Source organism: Chelmon rostratus, chromosome 18, assembly GCF_017976325.1.
Source record: "Chelmon rostratus isolate fCheRos1 chromosome 18, fCheRos1.pri, whole genome shotgun sequence".
Taxonomy (NCBI): Eukaryota; Metazoa; Chordata; class Actinopteri; order Chaetodontiformes; family Chaetodontidae; genus Chelmon; species Chelmon rostratus.
Window position 1 is genome coordinate 14493872 of NC_055675.1, and position 19205 is coordinate 14513076.

General features: G+C 42.4%; 1 protein-coding gene across 1 annotated transcript in view; it reads right to left on the reverse strand.

Annotated features, from left to right (window-relative positions):
* syne1a (spectrin repeat containing, nuclear envelope 1a) overlaps positions 1–19205 on the reverse strand; it is a 109502-nt gene that overhangs the window by 76494 nt on the left and 13803 nt on the right. Inside the window, exons 21-52 of the mRNA XM_041958052.1 lie at positions 18911–19075; positions 17922–18056; positions 17449–17610; positions 17123–17331; positions 16911–17019; positions 16642–16806; positions 16377–16544; positions 15651–15749; positions 14701–14841; positions 14443–14603; positions 13858–14014; positions 12893–13120; positions 12697–12795; positions 12175–12362; positions 10352–10475; positions 10060–10226; positions 9733–9886; positions 8939–9594; positions 8291–8470; positions 7932–8085; positions 7161–7319; positions 6337–6519; positions 6121–6222; positions 5315–5518; positions 4802–5009; positions 4011–4123; positions 3422–3627; positions 3165–3326; positions 2797–3076; positions 2370–2542; positions 828–1137; positions 523–687 (exon numbers count right to left, since the gene is read on the reverse strand). Coding sequence (XP_041813986.1) covers positions 523–687; positions 828–1137; positions 2370–2542; positions 2797–3076; positions 3165–3326; positions 3422–3627; positions 4011–4123; positions 4802–5009; positions 5315–5518; positions 6121–6222; positions 6337–6519; positions 7161–7319; positions 7932–8085; positions 8291–8470; positions 8939–9594; positions 9733–9886; positions 10060–10226; positions 10352–10475; positions 12175–12362; positions 12697–12795; positions 12893–13120; positions 13858–14014; positions 14443–14603; positions 14701–14841; positions 15651–15749; positions 16377–16544; positions 16642–16806; positions 16911–17019; positions 17123–17331; positions 17449–17610; positions 17922–18056; positions 18911–19075 — 5886 coding nt within the window. The remainder of the gene's footprint in view (positions 1–522; positions 688–827; positions 1138–2369; positions 2543–2796; positions 3077–3164; positions 3327–3421; positions 3628–4010; positions 4124–4801; positions 5010–5314; positions 5519–6120; positions 6223–6336; positions 6520–7160; positions 7320–7931; positions 8086–8290; positions 8471–8938; positions 9595–9732; positions 9887–10059; positions 10227–10351; positions 10476–12174; positions 12363–12696; positions 12796–12892; positions 13121–13857; positions 14015–14442; positions 14604–14700; positions 14842–15650; positions 15750–16376; positions 16545–16641; positions 16807–16910; positions 17020–17122; positions 17332–17448; positions 17611–17921; positions 18057–18910; positions 19076–19205) is intronic.

A 19205-nucleotide genomic window follows, 5' to 3' on the forward strand; every position in this document is an offset into this window, starting at 1 on the left:
TTTCAAAAAACATGTAATTAGTGCCTCCTCACAAATACTAAAATTATCATAACAACATCATAATAAGGTCCAGCAACAAATATGGTCCAACGTAAAATCAAGAATGAATAATGAACTTTTAACTTGAGTTGAACCTCTGTGCTGACAAAAAAATGAAATTTTTATGATAACTAGGTGAACTCCATATGCTGATTGATATTATGTGAAATAATTGAAAGCTGCTAAATGGACATTGTGATGACACGGTTTTCTCAAATGGAAATAGTTTGCTTTGACAATAATATCAAGTAATAAATAAATAACAGCACACCTATGCCCACTCTTGGGCACAATAGGCCTGTCACCTGTCAGATTTGGTACACTATTATCTGTCAATGTATGGATCGGGAACTGATCAGGACTTTTTTTTTCAGGAATTGTCCAATTGTCAAATCGTGACAAAAGTGTCTACAAAGAGAACAAAGGGAGTGTCAGTAGGCATCAACAAGAGGATTTTTTTTGCATGTTGACACCCTGCCTTACCCTCACTTCTGACAGTTTCTTTTTGATGGAGGCAGAGTCTCCTGATGTATCAGACCAATGCTGTAGCTCCTCTCCAGCAGTCATCAGCCAATCAGTGAGCTCCCTCACAGCCTCCAGGTATTCTTGGTGCTCCAGCACCACGGCCTGTGCTAGGCGTACTCGCTCCTAAAGACGAACGACAACAATGACTCTAAAATAACAATGCCCTTATTCAGTGGTTCACAATATTACCAAAATAGTTAGCAAAGCTAAGTGTCTCGGGAGTTTATTTACGAAATATACTAAAAGAGAATGTAAAATCGTACCTCCACCAAGGCTGTGAGGTCATCGAACTGAGCCTGCAGCTGGGTACGGGCACCATGGTTAAAGCTGGCATCACCAGTCTTCTTGAACAGCTCTCTGGCTTTTTCTTCCAGGCTGGACAGCGCCACCTGGTGGTCTTCCAGGTCAGCCAGCAGGGCTCGAAGTCTCTCAAGCTGGGAGGCCTTTTCTCTGGGGCCTGGCTGAGGAGTGAGAGGGGCGCACACCTCCCGCTCAACAGCCTCCATCCAGCACCGCAGCTGGGCAGCACCCTCCAGGTATCCCCCCCACTGTGACACGGTCCACTCTAAACGACTGGAGGGAAGACAATAGATCTCTGTATTATTCTGTGACTGGGGGACCTCTACATTTTGAATAAACAGAAAACATCTGACCAAATATGTAAAAGTGTCAAACATGTGGACAGGGTTTTTAAAACTTGCTAAAAATTACAAATCCTCTATCTGAAATTATAACAATACAACACAATTTGGTAGATATTGAGCTCTTGTCTAATAGACATTACTGATTTGAATACTTTGATTGGTAAGCAATATCAAACATATGCAGATGTATAACTAGTGTAACGTATAAGTAAGTAAAAAGTAGTAGTCGTATTTCTTTTTGTCTGAGCAATCCAACTGGTATCGACAATCTTTATACAAATGTATATGTAATCTGGATACTTTAAACTTGAGAGTCTTGGTACTAAAACTCTGTACATACAATACTTCAGACAAAAAATACAGGTAAAGTATTTCATACCCATGATACAGCCAGGAAATCTAAATTGCCTGTAGTGCTGGCTTAGTGCCTTTGTCCCCTTTTATAGGATGGTTCAAACACACACGGACACAGATACACACCGACAATTTTCCTTGCCATCTGTTACCCCCGCATGTACAAATAACGCCAATATCCGCACACTCACACACACACACTCACCTGCTACCCCTCGCCTCCTGTTATCCCTTTCCCCTTAAAACCCAAACACACCCCATGTGTGACCCACTGTTTGCCATCCACCATTTAGTCCCTAATGAGATCAATTTTTTCTAGGAGGGGCCATAATTGCTCAATTAAACACACACACACGCACACACACAAATGCACACCTGCATGCACACAAACAGAAAAGAACACACTAAATCAGACATCAATCAGAGTTACAAAAGGAGACAAATCTTTCTCATTATGTATTTAACCTAATAGTAATTAATGAGATTGAGACATCAATCTATTATGATGAAAATAACCTGTTCCCAAGACAGAGAATTTTTTTGGCACACAGGTAAATGGCCTCTAAAACGTCTGCGAAGGTAAATGTTTAAATAGCACATTAAATAAGCAAATATCAAGAATGGTTGAATGAAAATTTGTTTGCACTTGTCACAGCAGCTTCCCCAGATTCCGTAAGCGCAGGTAGGAATCTGGTGGGTAAGACCACTTTTATTACCAATTACGGTGCAGAAATGCCTTGCATTGCTCATATGGGGATAAAGCTGTCACATTATATTCCAGGTGATGAAATAAGGTGAGCAGTCTACCTGTGGCAGCTCATGGCAGTCACAAGCAGTGTGGCCCAGGCATCCTCCACTTCCTGTAGCTGAGAGCGGACCACTTCCTGTCCAGCGGATCCATAGTTCCGCAGGGCCAACTCACCCTTACCCATTGCCATATTCAGCTTGACCTCCCCCTCCCCCTTCAAAAGCAGGATGTCCTGTGCAAACAGAGCAGAGTCAGAGTGAACTGGATTTAAAAACCAGAACGTTAGATAAGTACTTTCTCAAGCAAACAGCCCCCTCTTGTGTTCCTTAGAAGAACTGTACACTTTAATTGAAATCTGTCCAATAAAAGCTTGATCTAAGTGAATTGATTAAGTAATGAACAATATAATTGTGTACATTAGATTCAAACAATCCCTTCATGCAAATTACAGATATGTATAGTCTACTGGTCAAAACCTCTTCTCACCTGCACAGTTTCCAGTCTCTGCTCTAACTGTTCTTTGGTCCCCATGGTGCTGTCTACTGTACCCAGTCTCTCCTGGATCTCCTCCAACCAGGCCCACACCCCTTGGAGGGTCTCTCCAAAGGCCTGGCTCTCTTGGCAGCCTCGCAGCCTCTCCCTGGCTGCCTTCAGAAGGGCCTGGTACTCCATCTGGATCTGGCCTGTTACTCTGACCTCTCCTCCCGACCCCCGGCCTGCTTCAGACAGAGACTGGGCCTCCTGGCAGAGACGTTCGATGGAGTCCCTTGTAAGAGACAATGATATTACAGTGATGTTATTGCCCATTCTATTGCATCTATAACATATGGCCGCGCACACCCACATACACACACCTTCTTGCAAGCAGTTCCTTATGGAGGTTTTCAATCCTCTCCAGCTCCTCTGCAGCGTCTAAGACTCCTTGCTGGCTCTCTGGCCCAAGAACAGGCTCGCTCTTGAGGCAGAGATCCATCTGCTTCAGCCAGTCTCTTATACTCTCCACACAGCCATTAAAACTGTGGAGGACAGGGGTAGGGGGAGGACAGGCACATTTCAATTTAATTAAAATTCCTCTGCACAAATACATGACACAACAAGAGGGATGACTTACCTTTTCAGAAGGTCAATACTCTCCTCCAAGTCACGCTGACTCTGAGAGCAGCCGTCCAGGTAAGTCCTCCACTTTCTCTGACAGGAGGAGAGATGCTCTTGGACCTGTGCGGCTCCAGCTTTAGGCAGGTGGAGTTGGAGCCTCTCGGCTTCCTCGCGAACCCGAGAGAGACGCTCCTCACCCTCTGATGTCAGCTCGACTGATACCTGTGAATATAGGGGAAGGAAAATGTTGCTAATAAAAACATATATGTCCCCACTAATTGAAAGAAAAAAGGAGCCACAGCCCGCATAACTAGTATTTAATGATGACCTTTTTCTAGAAGATAATATGGTAACTTACATGGAAGCTATGGAATAATTGTTAAATATTAACTTAAATATTTATTACTATCTAGTTATTATTTTATTTAATCCATTAAATAATTCTTTAAGAAATCATTTTGGTGTGTCAAAGCATGCAAGTATCAACAAGTGAAGTTACTGAAAACTGACCTGAGACATGACCTGACCTGAACATGATTTCAGTTTACCACAATGCCCTGCACCATGAGAAATACAGAATAAATGCATGATATATATAACAGTACCTTTAGTCTTTGCAACTTGGTTCCAAGGATGGCAACATCTCCTGACTGATTAGAACATTCTTTCACCTCCAACTTCAGATCTGCAAGCCAGGAGTGGAAGTCTTGGACGAGCGCTGCTTCGAGGAACAGAAAGAGCAGGTACACTAAAATCCAAGAATTACATGGTGACAAGTTGAGGAAAACTGGTGTGTGATCAAATAAAGGCAAAGATTTAAGTAGTGAAGGAACTAGAAGGAGGAGAGCGTGAAAAGGCGATGTGTTGCTGCAGATGGGTAAGTGTGGGCGTGTCCATGCTGTGCAGCGCAGGGTTGCCTTGCCAACAAGCCCAAAATGACTCCCTCGAGAGCAGATGTGACGAGAGCGGCATTACTCTCCGAGGCACAGGTGTGTGTCTGAGCAATGAGAGCGCACCGGTGTACCAGACAGTGTGTGTCAATGGAGTGTGGGTTGTAGTGGGCGGATTGAGTGTGCTCTGGGGAAAAATGTAGGATAATCAACACTAAATCTGTTGCACCACTAACATGAACACATGACATTGCATCATGTAGTTGTGCACTGTTTGATTGGGTGATTATCAGCTTTTAAGTGCTATCAAAATGTCTATTTCATCTTACAAGGGAAGACGTCATGGTGGCTACCTGAGTGCTGTTACTGCTACATAAATCGCTTGATTTATTTGATGCAGGTAAAGAACAATAATGCTCTCTAAGAAAGAATTTAATAAACATAGAGTATCAAGTCAAGTCTAACTCCACAACATCCAAACTTAAGTACACATTCATATCTCTTACTGTTGAAGTGGAGCTGTAGCCCATCCTGCAGGTTGCCCCTGGTCTTGGCACAGCGCTGAGCAACAGCCTCTGTTCGCTTGGCAATGGAGGTGAGGTCAGAAGAGAGGCATGACAGCTCCTGCGAGGGATGAGACCTGCACAGGGCACTCAGGGCATCTCTAGCCGAGTCCATGTCTGCCCTCTGTTGCTGCACAATGCTCTGCAGGTCCTGTAAATGAAAAGTAGCGAGGAATAAGAAGAGAAGACTTCATGTATATTCATAATTAGGGCTACAGGGTGGTGGAAGGAGTAGAGACAGTGACGCATACTGTATCCACTGTATTCTACAGCTAGAATTACTGTCTGCTCAAAGGATGCTGTTATGTAGCTGAGTCTGACCTTTGACCTAGTCTGACTTCCCAGATATAGAATGTGTCTGTGAATCTGCCTGTTACCAATTTAAAAATCCCCATATGTTTCGTTCTTGAATTATTGCGTTCCTGCATCACACTGAAGGAAATGAGAGTGTCATACCTTAACTGTACCAATGTCTTCAGGAGAAGTGGCCTCAGTGAGGTCAGATAATGAACCCTCAACTGCCTTCAGCCGCTCGGCCATCTGGGACATGAGGTCCTCCAGTCGCTGCTTCTGGAAACTGAAGTAGGTCAGAGCGTGTTTGGCCTGGTTGTACACCTCCTGCGCATGGGCCATTTTCTTCCTCAGGTCTGACTCCACAACCTGGTTCAATAAAGATATTTAGCAACACTATACAACCAAAATCCCACATGAACAAAATGCAACCAGCGTGCTTTCATGTCCTTTCCATATTCCTTTAAAGAATGTCTATGTAGGTCTTTATGGTTTTATTTTTGCAGCATTTGAAGTTTTATGATAACATTTGAAATCTATACTAGCAGTGCTAGAGGGAATGATATATTTACAATCCTGTGCAAAAAGAATAGTGGCTTAGACCAATTGCAAAAAAACATCAACGCTATTGAGAGACATTGTAGCAATACTATACTAGATTAGATTAGATTAACTTTAATGTCAGAAATTGGCGTTGTATATCAAAACAAAATATACGCTGTAAAACAAAAACAGACCACAATATCTTAAAGATTTGTACAACAATCAAATAAGCATGTAGCTGTAGTATCATCAATTTGTCTCTATTTTCAGTGCTTGAAATATACAGATCTTAAAAAATACTGTCGCAGTGCATTATATGAGATCTTTGGTATAATTACCCTTGACCTGAAGGATAATAGAGAAAATAATCTTTTGCTATGATAATGTAGGCCAAATGCTGTTGTATTTCTCTTCCACGCCATATTCACCTGCATTTGCAACGGGGTTTCCTGCAGTTTTGCTCGCTCCTTCAGCTCTGTAATTCTCTCCTGCAGGGCATCCAGCCTCTGCTCCCTCCTCTCCACCTCAGCCTGTAGATCAAAGTGCTGGGCATTTCAATTAAATCGCACCCACTACACACTGAATGTTACACCACTATCATTATTCATACACTCTTTCATGCAGACTGTCCACCGTGCTCTGACCTGAAAGGTGGTTAGATTGGCTTCCGCCCTCTCTTTATCGCTGAGATTGGTGACACTGTCGGTGACATCAGCGATGGAGTTGGCAGTCCACTGGTTAATGTCCTGCTCCATGGACTTGAGGTCGTCCCACAGGCCTACACAATAGCCCAGTCTCTCTGTGTTGGTTTGTATTCTCTCTGAGACCTGATGGAACAGAGAGCAGCAGTCAATCTGAGTACAGAACAGAATACATATCAATCAACAGGAGAGCTAGGTAGGATCTCTCTCCCTCTTTGTGCTTCGTTTTCTCTCTCTGTAACAAGGGACAGTATGCTTAACTGGGAGATGGAAGGAAAAGAGACTTAATTGGTTTGACAGATGTGGGGATGAAACGTGAGAGAGAGAGACACATTATGGAGATAACGTGTCTAGACTTGTTTATATTTCTGTCTCATTTGTGACAGCTGAGCAGCCAAGTAAATCCCACAAGAGGAGAAAATGGAAAAAAGGGAAAAACAGACAGAAATAAATATTGTACAGGAGGGGCGCAGTGCAAGTGTTTGGCAGAGCTGTACTGTGGATGTCATAATGGATTTTTGACAGTAAACAAGACCACAAACTTTTCATTGTCATTATCATATTTCAGCCCCATACCTGGGTTTAAATAAACAGTTTCTGGAAAATTCATGGAGTACAGCATGTCAGGATGAGGACAATAAATACATACTAAAATGATATGTATTGAGCATGTGTCTAAATAAAAAGCAGCCCAGTGATTTTAACCGTCAAGGCCTCTTTACCAAAACAGGTGCATGGCACAGCACATGTTAGTGAGTACCACTTACCTCCAGCCACTGGTCTCTTAACGTCTCCATGTCTCTCTGAATGGAGCATGCATCAGAGTTGGGAACCTTCTCCAGTGCTCTCTGCAGGTCCTCGACTGTGCTGATGAGCTGGTCCATGTCTTCCTGTTTTTCTCTCAGCTCAGATTGGACTGTTTCATGCTGGAGGGGCAGAGATAGGTGGAGAGGGATTGACAAGAGCCTACCACTAGGGGGAGAGATACTGTACAGACTGGAAGGGAAGGGGAGGTTTGTTGTTGAAATGAATTTCTATTAGTCAGAGTTTAGGTCACTGATTGATATGGAGGATAACTGTGCACATTACAGTCTGATACTGCAATAACTGCACAAAGTACAGTGACTTTAAGACAGGAAAACAAATTGCTGCTGCCCAGCGAAAGCTATGAACCTTTAACTTCTGTGATAACTCTAAGTGTTTTTTAATGGATTGAGAAAATTATTTTGCTTCTTGAGCTAAACAAAATAAATAAAACTCACTGAATTATCAGAATAATGCAAAATAAAGCTAGAAACAGGCCTTTTCTATTAGCTTATGTAAAGATGATGTTTTGAATATACATGGTTTTCATAGGACAGTGACAAAATCCAAGTGATACAAGTCATCAGGGAAGTTTTATACTAGTTATAGCTCTGTGAACTATGATACATGTGATTTAAGTATGAACAATAGCTACAAATGTTGTTAACCATGAGCCTCATTTAAAAGAAAACACAATAATTCAACCATTTTTGAGAAAAACAAAAGGTACTGACTCTCATGAAAGTCCTTTTGGCCTCCTGAGAGTTGTGGTTGTGATCAGGCAGACTGTGAGCAACAGCCTGAGCATTCTCCAAAACAGTGGTGAGGATCAACTTTAGGTGGTGGAACTGGCGGAGAAGATCAACCACAACTCCACTTTGTTCCTGACTGCATGACGAAAGAGAGGAAAATGGTCAAGGCTATTAAATGACAAAAATTAGATGATATTAGATGACAAAAAAAATTTGCAACTGCTAAGGGTTGTGTTTTTAACTCCCTGCCTCTCTAAACTCTCAGTCAGGCCAAGCACAAACAAAGCAAGGGAATTTAAATGAGATGAATAAGTCAAAATCCAAAGTCCACCCCCCCTTACCCATTGGTGATCAGAGTCTTGACGTTCTCCCAGGCTGTCTTCACCAGTGCTACCTCCCTGAGAGCCTCCCCAGCCAGCTCACTGTCTCTCTGGGCCAGCTGGCTTCCCTTCTCCTCTAACCACCGTTGGGAGTGCTGCAGGGACTGAAGCTCATCTTCCAGCTGGACAAAGAAACGCAACCTGGGAGATATAGATGCAGAAGAAAACAATGGGGATTACTAGCCTGAGTCCAACATAAGACATCTCATTTTTTGGGAGATCAAATTTAAATGGATTTGTCCATCTATAGTCTTGCATAATTCATGTACTGTGAATCCTTGAGGAGTTTAGTATACAGCAGGTCTCAAACTTCAGCTAGACAATAGCAATGTTATCTTGTCATTGTGTATGTTCGAAGTCAAATTAATACAGTAAAATTTGGCCTTTAATTCAAATGATGGAGATGCTGTGCTATTTAAGATGAGTCAAAAGCAAGAGACTTGTAAAAAGCTTTTCATATATGCATGTTGCTGTCTGGGAGGCTTAGCTCAGGGGGAAAAAACACTTCTCATTGTATCAATGTTAACAAAGGACTGATACCAATTACGCTGGTACCACATATCCTAATATATCTAGAGGCTTGAAGTTTCCTGGTTATCATGTACATACCTGTTTTGGAAGGCCTGTACAGAGCTCTCTCTGGCCCCCTCTTCCCTCACTTCTTCCTCCAGTTTTTCCAAATTCTTCATCACCTCCTCCCTCCTCTCCCTGAAGGAGCTCCATAATGCCCCCAAAGCATCTGCTTCACTCTGCCTCCATCCCACACCCCTCTGAACCTCCTCCAAAGCCACTGTGAGAGCCACTGCCTGTCCCCTGCAAGATGTTCTTCCCTGAGGGTGGTGCACATCTTTCGAGCCCTGCCACTCTGCCCCACACAGGTAAAGGTGCGCTTTGCTTAGTTGGCCATCTAGCCCAACTGCCTCAGCCTCAAGCCTGGCCTCATCTTTAGCCACTTCCCCTATCCCACGATGCAGCTCCTCAGCTTTGGAGCGGTCCCAGCTTCCCCTGCCTTCCACTGCCTCGTGAAGGCGGCGCACAGCCTTAGCTGTCGCTTCATGCTTCTCAAGAAAAGTCTTCAACTCAGTCAGGCACTCTTTACGGAGGAGCAGGAGACGCTGGGATTCGCTGAGGGGTTGTAGGCAGTCCTCCCTCCAGCCCCGTAGCTGCTGTTGGGCCTTCGGGGTGGAACAGCGTAGCAGGCAGGACTCTCTTTGCTGGAGAGTGTCTCTCAGCGATATATGTGTCTGTAGTTGCACCTCATGCTCCTACAACAAGATAGTTTGATTAGACAAATTTGAATAAGCTCCAACAGCAATCAGTATAAACTTGCTTACTGCGATTGCTCTAGCAAACAGCAGCCTGTAATGGACATCATTGCTGACAGCAAATCATTGATTTCGCACCTTCAGCTGGGTAATTGCAGCCTCAAGATCAGCAATATCAACCTGGGAAGAACTTCTCAAAGCATATAGGAAGTTTTCACTCCTTTGGGTCAGAGTCAGCAGTGCCTGATCAAACTGCTCCAACTGCTCCAACTGAGGCTCCAGCAGCTCAAGTCTAAAAGGGAGGTGGAAAAAAGTGTGGATGAGATGAAAATATGACATTCGACAAGGGGATATTTAAACAAAACAAACAACATTGGACAACAGCTGATAAAAATGCCTGAATCCATTAATTCAGAGGTTATAAACGTGAATGATCTATATAACAATGTATAAAAAGTCAATTGCCTGCGTGATATGCTGTTCTTCAAAGAAGCGCATCTCTCCTGCATTTGTATGAGTTCATCACTGAGCTCTTGGGTACGAGCTTCAGACGCTGTGGGGTACAGACACAGCCCAAGATTCACGAGACCATGGAGGAGAGCCTCATAGGATGGTGTCTCCCTCTGCATTTCCTGGATGAAAGTGAATGAATATTTAAAACCGATGCAACACAAAAGGACAAAGGCAGCGGAAAAACTAAACCAAACAAAACTGATTGATTGGTGAGAAACATGCGAGGAGTAGTGCAATGTTTTACCTGTACATTTAGTAGTTCATTCCTAAGCTTTGCTTTGTCTGCAGAGAGCAGGTCGGTGTCTGGACAGCAAACAGATTCACACCTGTTCAGCCAGCTTCTCATGGATGAACTCTCTTTTTCAAATCTGTAGATACAAAAATGACACTAAGAAAAATGAATAAATATTGATCAAACAATAGAGTGACAGTAGCAGCATGTGATCTTAAAGCACACACACACAATGACACACACAGTGATACTGTCTGTGTGTTATTTTTATAATCTGACCAAGCCTCAGTATCAGTGACAGGGTCATGATGGGGCCACCATATCTCGAAAGAGCACCCAGTGCTTTAAGTAATCCCTCATACATACACCTGCAGGGGAGGAGATGAGGCTGACTACAGAGGAACACGCAACCACACAGACACACATAAACCGAGCTGAAGTTTAACAGCAGAAATGTAATTGAGTCGCTGGCTGGGTAAATACTCAAAAATAAGCACCAAAGCTTTAGCTCTATGTGACTGGATCTTTTTTTTTCCTCCTGAACAACAGAAAGAATAAGCAATAATTGCTCCAGTGAAAGTCTATTGTGTGATCAAAGCAAGTGATAATAAAAGCATGTTATTAGAAAAGAAAGGCAATGGCTGACTGGGGGGAGACAGATTGAGTCAAAGACAAGATCTTGCTTCTACATCACACTACGATGAGGGAATGGTTCAGGGAATAAAAGAGGAAATTGGCACAGAGATGAGGATTCAGCAGCAGGAGCACAAATACAATAAAAGGGGAAATAGCTATGTTTACACAACCAGAATAAGATATGTGTGTGAGAAGGTGCCAAAGTTGACAGGAAAAACAGCAAAAAAAAGAAAAAAAAGAGAGAGTTCAGTATAATAAATAAACTCCTTCAGCAGTTTGTTCTCAAAATGTTTCTTATGCACTTTTTCATATTTCCTGTTTGTACAAGTGTGCATGTGAGAAATACCTGAAATATTCAGACACACTCTTTTTCATTGCTGGAGGCAGTGATGAAATCTACCTAATCACATTTACTCAAGTGCAGTACTTAAGTACAATTTTGACATATTTGAAAATGAGTATTTCCATTCAATGCTACTTTGTACTTTTTACTCCACTACGTTTAGTTGACATTTATAGTAACTTTTCTCATAAAAGAAATCATGACACACTTACATCATATGATATTGTACTGTGACACTAATCCACCCAGTATCTAAAGTATCAAAGTATCTAAAATTGGCTCCACATTGATTAATTATAACAATAAAATATTCTTACACATTTATTAGTGAAAAAAACAGAATAACATAATATTCTATAATAGCACTTTTAATGGTGCTATTCTGCATAATGAGTACATTTACTTTTGATACTTTAAGTACATTTAGTGATCATAGTTTTGTACTTTTGCTTTAACTAGTAATACTGTCGGCTCAACAAGGCATCACAGCAGCCTGGATAAAATCTTAGCTAAGCTCCTGAAGACTGAACCGAGGAATTTTCACACAATAAAGACACAAACACTTCTGGGACTTTCTTTGTGATTCTGCCTGCAGTCTCACTATCTGTATGTTATGGTCTCAAAAGCTGGAAAGGGTGGCTCATGCCTTGGTATTCAATATGGCAAAACATTCAGGAGACTGCTGAGTAAGACTTGAGTACAAGGTGCATGAGGTTAACACTGACTGACATTTTTTTTGCAGATGCACATACAGGTGTAGTAATATTTTTTCACTACAGTACCACAGTTCTTTTTGCAGATGCTCCAATTTCTTAAGAAATACACAGACATAGACACACATTACTGTTTACTTTACCTTTGCCACAGTGCTAGAAGGCTCTCTAATGTAGACTGCTTTTCTGTGGCTTTTGCCATAAACTCTCCCTGTTGCTTCTTGAGGTTAGCCACCTCTTCCTCCAGCTGGCTGCCCTCTCCAAGCCTCTTCATGGCCGACGACAAAGCCATCAGCCTGGGGTTAAGCTGCTCAACAGCCTGGCAGACCTCCTGGAGGAATATATGTATAACCACACTTGTGGACGTTAAACCACAATAGCTACAATGTAAACTCTTGAACACAAGTCATAATAACAGGTCAACTAACTGTTAAATACAGAAGACATTATCATTCTGGAGAATAAGGCCTGACTTAAAATAATAAATACAAATTTTAAGGCTTAGGCCTGAAAAAAGAAAAGCAAAGACTATTATGTAAGAAAATAAACAAAAGCTAAGTTCAGATTCCTGAGGATTTAGTAAAGTTAACCTCAAATTTTCTAAAAAATAATTCATATAGCTACAGTGACGTAACATTAAGACATTCTTTGTGCATTTTTTTTACCGTATGATCCTGGAGGCTTTTGTAGGTCTCGGCTGATGATGTGCAGTCTGTGATTGGACAGTCCAGCCTCTCTTTCAGGTCACTCATTGTTTTCTTGACCTGATAATGGCGAAAACTTCACTTACTCACTGCAAAATCTCAATCACAAATTCTTAATTGCACAAAACTATTCCATTAATTATGTGTTGCTGCATACCTGCTCAAGGTTGTCATTGTATCTCTGCCTGTACGAGGCGCTCTGGTTGAGCTGCCCGCCCAGCTGCTCTACTCTCCCCTTCAACTCTTCCCAGTAGCGCCTCATCTGTGTAAGCCGTGCCCGAATGTGTCCAGCCTCTCCAGGGGTCACAAACCTTGACAGCGCCTCACAGTCCGCCTCCATGTGAGCCAGGGCTGCCCTTCTCTCCTCTAAACCTTCCCCCACAGCCTGTGGGGATGCAACAGCAGAACAACACTAGTCAGCCAAAAACACAATAAATAAGATAGAATGAAAAATAGTAGAATAAAAAGACTTGGTAATACATTGCTAATTCTCTCTAGCCACTTAGTTTGCCCAATGCAGAAAATGTTATGCTTTATTTATTCAATAAATTCCTTTATCTGCCAAAAAGGTTGTGTGAAATCAGGTTCATGGAGGTTTAAAAAAATCAAGCACAAAAGTTGTTTTGGAAAAAAAAAAAACCTGACTGTGCTGTTTCTGGAGGTGTGTTCAAACTCACAACTAATCAAATGGCTGCCGCAGGACTTTTCAGACCTGTTATCCCAAATTTTTCTTGACATATTTTTCTCCAGACCTCCATGACAAGGCTGAAGTCTGGCAAGCCAAGATTATATTTTCTTCAATATGATCAATTTATTTTCTATATCCTCGTCTTTGCTGCAGCTCTGACCCAATTTCCCCTTGGGGCTAGATTAAAATGTCATCTTATTTCATCTTCATCTTCATCTTAAAAACCCTCTGGCGCACTGATACTGTAACATTAGAGAGAGTCTGGCTGGAGAGCAATTTTGACTCATACTCATACGACTTGGAGCAACTCAAAAGAAGTGTGGATGATGCACATGTATTTGTGAATATCTGAAAATTATGTTGTGTAAAAATTATAGCTATACAGTGTGCAGTCAGTGTTAGTGATGGTAATGGACTGACTGTACATGACATACTTCCACTGTGCTGATGTGTTTGTCCAGAGGAGCTACGAAGGAGGTGGAGTTGACAGCTTCCAGCTCCTTCTCTTTCTCGTTGATCCACACAGAGAGGGCCTCCGATTCACCGCTGAAGCGCTCCCACCACATACACATCATCTCCAGCTGGACAACACTGGATGACACAAGATCAGGCAGGACCCATTTTGTAAAATATACTGTGTGCATATCTTGGTTTACAGTAGGAATGTGAACTGTACATGTGTGCAAACAGCAGGTCAAACAACAGATAAACACTACATGTTGGTAAAATCTAATCTTACTCTAATTAGGCTTATCAAAAAGGCAATTAGCATACTTTCTTGCTCGCACATTGTAAAAAACTACCATGAGAGATTTGCAATTTTGCTGTTAAAGAAAGAGACGTGTTCCCAAGCCATAAAAAATGACCATTATAAGTACACTGTGAAAGCTTTTTATGGTGAAAACTGCCTCTTTACCAGATTTTTCCTCATCAAAATTGAAAATATGACTTAAGTTTGAGGAAGATACAGTGCACTCCATTAAAATTTAAGGGGATGGTCATCTTGGGACGGGACATACTTCTTGCTGAGGTGGTCTTGGAGCTGTGTGACTGCTTCTCTGGTGGAATGGGCCTGCTGCAGAAGAACAGTCTGATTCTTTGGACCGAGCTGAATTTCTGCTGTCTTCTCCTGGAGGAGATCTGCTCGCACAGAACACTCCTCAACCTTTGTGAGGAGCTCCTACGCAAAAGACAGAAGCCAGTATATTATGTGAGAAACTATAGAGCATATTCTATAAGCATACCCACCCACACACACACACACAAAACATACACACCTTGTTATGCTCCAGTTCAGTTTTCAGGCTGTCCAGGCTGTTGAAAATAAGTTCTTTTTGCAGCTCATCGTTGGTAATACTGATAAACCTCCAAATTGTTTCTCTTTCTGCTTCAAAATTCTGCCAGGAGCTCAGAGTTGCCTTGAGTTGATGGACACACAGTGAAAAACAGGTAAAGTTTTATGAAATATTACAAAAAAAGTAACAAAATCATCTCTGGCCTTAATGTAACCTTAAATTTAAGATTCAAATGTTAATTTACAGTGTGAAACATGGCTCAGGAAACTTCGCTTTAACCATAAGAGAAAAAGTGAGTCGTGTAACCTTGAACAACAAAATGTAGCTTTTATCTCTGCATCTTCTACCATCAGTCTCTCTCCATGGAATTGGAGTTATATGGTCCATCTCAAATCAAACTTTTGCTTTCATTAAGAAGGACAGACACAGAATATAGTCATATGTATGTTTTCATTAGTGCATAATCACCTGGAAATAATAATCTAATGTAATTTATATCTACAGAGGGAGCATGTCCTGTTTCATGTTGCATCACCATGTTTCTACAGAACTCCAGAATGGACAAACCATGGACAGCACTAGCTGTGGAGAACACCTTTAGCATTTTTTGTGCAAGTTTCATGGCCACCGTAGATTCTCCTACATGCTTGGAAAAATAGGTGTGAGGCGAGGGGTATTCAATTGGTTGAAAATGAATTATGGCACTTAAGGCATTTCAGACATTTTCATGCAGAAGCATGGAGATTTTCGGATCAATTCAAGGACTGTGATTGAAGTGTATCAACAAATACCAGGACAACAGACACAAACAAAACTAATGTAACACACAGCAATCAATATCTGGTTAAGGTTCAACATGGATCAATCAATGATCACTCATGCATGCAAACATCAGCACACCATCATGTGAGAAAAATCCAGGCTCAGTCTACCTGCAGGTTGTGTTCCTTTGTCCCTGATTCATGGTCAACCTCTCTGAAAGCTCCCTCCAACTCCTGCAGAGACTGACTGAGCCCCTCCCCTTTCTGCAGCTGGCGGCAGTGGGACACCAGAAGCTCCGCCTCCCTCCTGTTAGCAAGGTGGCGCTTTCGGTGTTGCTATAACAAATGCATAGGCAGGAAAAAAAACATGTTAGATGACGAACAAATTGCTTTTTGCAGCAGAATGACAACACAGTATTCAGTGCTTGAAACGTGATGAATAATGTGGTGAAGAATAACTCAGCATCGAAAAGCGTGCTTAGAAGCACCTCTAACCACACCCTGCACGATGTCACAGGGTCCTGGAGTACACCGAGGGTCATACCTAAGAATTAAGGGGTCCTTCAAAATACTCTTTAGGTTGTCTCACTTTTGTGAGATGTCTTTATTTTTCTTTATATCGTTTAAAGCAGACATAATATAAACTAAAGTCAGTTTTCCTCTGAACCATAAAGCTACAGTGTGTAAAAAAAATTTGAAAACCGAAGTTGAGGAGACAAGAAACTGTTAAATTTGACAACACAATAATGCCAGTGCCTGCACATATAAACCTGTGTTTAATGCTATGCATTACCCAACTAATTTTTTTCAACTGATAAAATTTGATGGATGTTTCTGTAAATCAAATATCTGTACACAGTTGGAGTCGCCACACTTCCACTTCTGCACGATACACACCTGGTGAATAAGATAGAGTTGTTTGGCCTCCTCCAGGCCCTCAGCATCCAGGATCCCGCTGGTCTGCTCCTCAGCCTCCCTTTGTGCTCTCAGAACCTCCTCCAGTGCACCACGCACCTCCTCCCCCAGCTCCTCATACTGGAACATAGCAGTGCCCTCCTCACCCCACTGTGAAGGAGGGAGGCAAATGATCAAATGGAAAGAGCATGTTAATAAAACACTGGAGATAAGACACATTTTGAGCATTTGGAATATCTTGGAATACCTGACAGAGTGAAGGAAAGAGTGCCCGCAGGTCAGTTGAGAGTTTGGCCAGGGCTGTTCTCTGTCTCTGGACCTCCAGTTCAGAGCTAACCTCAGATAGCCCAGCAAGACGACCCTTAAGCCACAACAGGTTCTCCTCTCTGGCATCTATTGCTTCCTGCAGTGCCTGAAAATGGTGGAAGTAGAAAAAAGGGAATGCTGGTTTACTGAGGGGTATTGAATCATAACCTAAGCTGACTTGACAGCAGGAAATATAACGTGCTAGCTCACCTGAACAGCAGCATCGACTTGCTCCTGATGGCTGGAATTTCTCGCTGTCTCTCTCAAGAGCCTTACTTGCCTCTTTTGAGATGAGAGCCAATCAGAAAGCTCGCAGAACCTAGAAAAAGGAACACCTACTTTGAATCCCCTTAGACTGATAAAAAAGTCAGACTTGAAAATTTTAGACACTGGGGGGACTTTGAGTTTTTGTCAACCTTTACCTCTCATTCCACTCTTTCCATTTATCAGGGTGCTGCTCCAGCTTAAGGTGGGTGCTCCTGATTTGCTCTGTAACCTCTTCTACAACCCTTCTGGTAGAGTCTAGCATTCGATAAGCCGGGTCGTTGTCAGGCAACTTATGACACAGATCCTCCATGTTTCTAATCCTCTTCTCACACAATGTCAGAGGTTTGCGTTCCCTGAAAAAAGTCTGGAGATAAGAGAGAAGGAAATGAACTGATGAAGATGACATTAAGTGATTTTATCATTTGTTTAATCTCACTCTTGGTTTAACGTATTTCAAGTTTCAACCAAATCCGAGGCTCACTCTGTGCTCTTTGATCACTCGCTCACTGGTGCAGGTCCTAGACAGGGCTTGCATTTCTCTGTCCAATTCTGCTCTGCAGTCTTGTATGATCACAGCCATTCGATTTCGCTCCACCTCCACCTTTAGACGAAGTAGGTGAGATGGTACTTCTCCCTGGATGTCCTGTGGAAAGGACAGAGAAAAAACAGAGCATAAGCGATATGGCAGATAAGATATGCTGTATAATACACATGACTTTCAGTCTCATACTGTTGCATCCCTGAAACTGTCAGAGACCAAATATCCTCTTCAGAGACTGCAGATGAACTCAGAAGGATGCAGTTAAATTAACCCGTCCAGGTTAATTGGAGACACACTGAAGGGAACTCTATCAAAGCCAAAGGCCTTCCTGGTTAAGTTAATGAAGTATCGGCTATGTGCCTCTGGAGATGTACAATAATTAGTGAGAGTGTCAAAGCATGTTGACCCCCGACCTTCCAGTGTTTGTGCAGCCTGCGGACAGTTTCTTGCAGTCCCTGTTGCTCCTCCTGTGGCAGAATGTCAGTCAGCTCATCACATGCCTTCAAGAACACGCTCAGCACCCGCTGATCCAGCTGGCTGAAAAAATCCTGTGCAGAAAAAAAAACACAAACAGTGAAATCAGCAGGTATCTTACAGCAAAATGCCTTTAAAATTAAGGTGGATGAACATAAAGCCACTCTCTATTTACATAGCAGAAGCTGGGCAGAGCTGCAGTAAAATGAATACTACTGTATACCCGCTCCCTGCTTTTCCCATATAAAGGACTTAGAAGTGAATCTGAATTCTGTTTTGCTACTGTACTATAATGTGCACAGTTTGTCTTTGTGGCCAAGAGAAGATTTGGCAGCTTTGTAAAGCTACACTACAAGTTAGCCACATTTCCATCAAGACAGGAAGGAGAATCGGAGCAACCAGAGCCATCTCACCGCCTGAGCTCTGATGTAGAGTTTCCCAAACCCCCCTTTTTTCAGTAGGCTTTTTCTTACACCCTGCAGCCTTTTCTTTGACAAAGCTTGTCTCTTTGTTGTAATAAACAACCACATACCGAGAAGAAAATGACACAAAACGTACATGCGTAGCGAGGGTGAGGTTGACCGAGTGAGTGCGAGCCTAACAGTGAATGTGAGCGGAGCAGAGGAAAAGGCAGTAAGTTGTCAATCTGGCAGTAAATGTACAGTATAGGTTACACTGTGTCAGAAAAGTCTTGTCTGTTGTTTCCCAACTGCTGGAAAAATTAAGGGGGCTAGCTGTGAATCCCCAGTAACAACCTCACCCATGTTAGTACTGTCAAGTGGAAACGCAAAACAGATCTAGGGTTTAGCTAAGTGCTTTGTGTACAGGTGTTTGGTGGAAACGCAGTTAATGAGAGACCAGTATTGTTCTGAACAGACTAGCTGTATCCTCCATGTACTTGTACAGAAGGTTGCACGTTTGATCTTACACTGTGTTTCTTCAGTAATTCCTCAGCATCTCCAGTCTCTCTCAAGCAGCCCTGAGCTTTGTTCAGCACTCTCTCCAGCTCTTGTCTTGATTCCTCAAACCTCCTCCTCAAGCAGTTGTTGGCCTCCTCCTGCCTCCTCCATTCCCCAACCTCCTTCAGCAAAGCCTGAGAGGACGGAGAGTAGATAGTGGTGACTGCAGTTAGTCTCTTCAGTAATACAGTGTTACTACATTATTAGCAAATGAACAGTGAGACACATGAGTAGGTCTAATCTGCACTGTTGCCTCCTGGGTGT